The sequence below is a fragment of the Dipteris shenzhenensis genome, chromosome 23 (assembly GCF_047967505.1).
Source record: "Dipteris shenzhenensis isolate YYH24624 ecotype China chromosome 23, Dip_SZ_1.0, whole genome shotgun sequence".
Taxonomy (NCBI): domain Eukaryota; kingdom Viridiplantae; phylum Streptophyta; class Polypodiopsida; order Gleicheniales; family Dipteridaceae; genus Dipteris; species Dipteris shenzhenensis.
The window spans coordinates 15,783,822-15,787,202 of NC_141618.1; the positions used below are offsets into that span (position 1 = coordinate 15,783,822).

At 44.3% G+C, this 3,381-nt stretch overlaps 1 protein-coding gene across 1 annotated transcript in view; it reads right to left on the minus strand.

Moving 5' to 3' along the window:
* LOC147887058 (subtilisin-like protease SBT5.3) overlaps positions 1-2,366 on the minus strand; it is a 7,716-nt gene extending 5,350 nt beyond the window's left edge. The window contains exons 1-6 of the mRNA XM_087394094.1: positions 2,283-2,366; positions 2,103-2,197; positions 1,417-1,514; positions 1,133-1,300; positions 918-1,029; positions 274-816 (exon numbers count right to left, since the gene is read on the minus strand). Of these exons, the coding sequence (XP_087250220.1) occupies positions 274-816; positions 918-1,029; positions 1,133-1,300; positions 1,417-1,514; positions 2,103-2,197; positions 2,283-2,366 (1,100 nt within the window). The remainder of the gene's footprint in view (positions 1-273; positions 817-917; positions 1,030-1,132; positions 1,301-1,416; positions 1,515-2,102; positions 2,198-2,282) is intronic.
* Between the last annotated feature and the right edge of the window lie 1,015 nt (positions 2,367-3,381).

Below are 3,381 nucleotides of genomic sequence, written 5' to 3' on the forward strand. Positions count from 1 at the left end.
TCAGTGCGACACATTGTCTTAAGAAGCATTAGAGATATAGTGCAACATTCCTACAAGAATGCATGGGTTTTGAACACAATCGGCATTGCATGTCTTTGGTGCTGATGATACATAGAAAGAGAATTGAGGACATAGAACACCAAAGAACACTATGCATCATGATGATTGGTTCACATACAGCGAGGGTGGCAATGTGCTAGTCCTCAAGCGAGTTGTTAATTGTTATTCACACACATTACTCTCGTAACACCGTTCCAAGGGAAGGAACCAAACCCGACCGTATAATTGGATTTGTCTCCAAGAGTTGCAACAGTCGGGAACTTTCTATCGATGCTGCTGGCGGCCACCGTAAGGATCCACGGAGCAACGTTAGTAACTGAAGATGGAGTAGGACCAGAGTTTCCCGCAGAACAAATAACAACCATGCCTTTAGCCACCGCGTGGAAACTCCCAATCGAAATAGCATCTGAAAAATAGTCTCCACTAGCGAAATCTCCAATTGACAAAGAGAAGACATCAACCCCGTCTTCAATGGCAGCATCCATAGCTGCGAGGATGTCAGCATCAAAGCAACCGCCTGTCCAACACACCTTGTACATTGCCAGTCTAGCCATGGGAGCCCCTCCTCTCGCAGTTCCATTGGCGAATCCGAATATGTTGGCACCAACAGAGGCACTACCACCTGCTGTGGAGGATGTGTGTGTTCCATGGCCGTCCTTGTCCCTTGCTGATAAGAAATCCCCTGTTGCAGTCTCGTTCAAAGGCCCATTCTCGGCCTCGTAGCCTTTGATGAAGTAGCGACCTCCTATTAGCTTCCTGAATGAATTACGTGAGAACATAGGCAAGCAATCAGTGCTGCATGAGATTGAGCGTGGCTGAGATAAGAGCACATTTTAAGCCAATCACAAGCTACCTACCTGTTGCAGTTGGCTGACGAGAAATTGGTTCCGCTCACACAAGCCCCTTTCCATTTCGTAGGGATAGAGCTGAAACCGTCATCATTGAAACTCTTGGATTCCGGCCAAATTCCTAAAATTCAAGATCACCATGTCAATTACTTCCGACGGCATTCATAAATCACGTACGTCAAATCATCCATTGATGAATAAACTCGTCAGAGGTAAAAAGGTACCTGTATCAAACATGCCGATAATAATATTTTCGCCATAGCGAGCTTTCTTCCAAAGAGAATATTTGGGTGTGACTCCTGAAAGTTGCTCCAGGCCCAAGAATTCCCATGACCGAGTAGTGTGCAAGCTATTGAGTTTATTACGGAAGACTGATATAACTTCAGGCGTGGCTGTAGAAATTATAACAAAACTCAAATCAGGCAAAGAAATGCACTTATGCACAACAAAGCCAATTGACTCATGGAATGCATGAGAGTAGAAATATATATGTTGATCCAATATATACCTGACAAAGCCGAGACATGATGAGGCTCGAGTATTGCAGCAAAGCCATTAATGGAACGCGTGTAGCTATAGATCATTGACTCTTGGGCTGCTTTATAGCTGGTCCAACCGCAGAGGAAAGCAGTGAGATTACCATTCCAGGTACGAGTTAATATATACAACGCAAACAAAAGGAGTCATGGCAGTTTTATTCTTTTCTCTTCCCCCCTCCCCTTTGCGACTGTTTTGCTCCTCCATAAACTGTACTTAGCTCGACACCTTCGAAGGTCGAAGCATTGTTACGCAGGTCACCCGGAGAGAATCAAAGCCGCAACCATAGGCCAACTACTTGACAGAATCTCTGCTGGAAACACCACAGGAACGAAGCTTAAAAGCTTCATGGCGCGACCTAAGATTGTCGTAACTACTGAAATTGGACCGTTTCGATCGTTTTCGAGGCGATTCAATGCTTTATCACTGTTGTAATAAGATCCGAGTAAAAAGAGGGAAGAGTGCATAAACAATGCAGCCACGTTTGCTACACTCTTTGACGATTTGCTAGTCGTGTGCTGGTTCAGTGGCGGAAGGAAAAGAATTAACCGACAAATTTTATGCTTGTAGCTGATTATCACGAGTGTTAATTAATGATGCGGGTAGCCATCAGCATTCCTAGAGAGACAAACAAATAAGCTCCAGAATGAAAAGGACCTGCCCACGACTTTTTCTAGCAGTCCGTGATGAGCCGCTTGGATCTTTAAAGAATCCACGGCTCCTGCGTGGCTGCCCATGTAAACAACGTACGACTGCGCACCAACGGAACAAGAACAAATAAAAAAAACACGTCCGACGGAAAACGTATATATATATAGAGCTCAAGACTAAGAATACCTGGCGTGCGCCAGCGCATGCGGTTGAAGCTAAAGCAGCAGCAAGGAGGAGGTGGCAAAGGAGGTTGAAGTCGCACCGAGCCATGGCAGCTGCAACGAGAGGGGTTGAGGGATAGGAGGAGAAATGAACATCTAAATAGCGAAACATAGTTGAGCGGGCGGAGAAACATGGTTGAACCGGCGGAACATGCGGTTTCTCCTGCCGGAAACAACGGTCGGCAAGGATTTGGACGCAGGAAAGACGTTAGGGAAGGGTGCGACGAATCCAAGAAGGATGGCATCGAGTGTCCTGCATTCCTAACAAACTAGTGTTTATTCCCACATTCATCATGTAAAAATGTCTCATGATGAGAATTATTGGGAATACAGAAATTATAGTAACCCATAATAAATCGTTTATAACGCCTGCCCAAAATCTAAAATATCAAAAAAGAAGACTAATTGGATTTGCAGCTCTAAAAGAGGGTGGAGACATGATGAATTGAGAGAGAGAGGGGGGGGAGGGAGGGTAAAAATATGGAGGATTGTAGAAAAGAAAATAGTAAGTGGATCATAAAATACCTCATGATTTTCTGAAAATCAAACAAGGTGAACGGCGTTTAAGTGGCTTACCCTGCAACAAGGAAAAGAGGGGGAAGAGCGTGAGAGAGCGAGAATGAAAGAGAGATGACTTGGATGTGTACCAAGGAGAAGAAGGGGGAGAGAGAGAGAGAGAGGGAGGGAGGAAATGTTGCCTTGAAATAGAAAGAGAGAGAAAGAGGGAGGAAAGGTTGGAGATCACATGCCATCTATTTATTTATTTTTGAAATTAAGAAAAGCAGATGTGGTCTTTTTCGCTTCTTGGAGCGTTGCCTTTACTTAGTCCTCCTCTTCAGGTAGGCCAAAAATAACGTTTTTTCTCTTCTTGGGAATCGTCTTCACTAAGACCTACCTCATGGGAGGCCAACAAGCACTTATTCCAAATCGTTCATATTTCAAATCTTTTGCTTGGTGAAATTACCACCTCCATTCAGTAAAGGATTCTTGTCTCATCCTCGGTGTCAAAGCACTTTTTTTCTCATCTCCTTGTTATTGCAAAAGAACTTTCTTTCTCATCTACT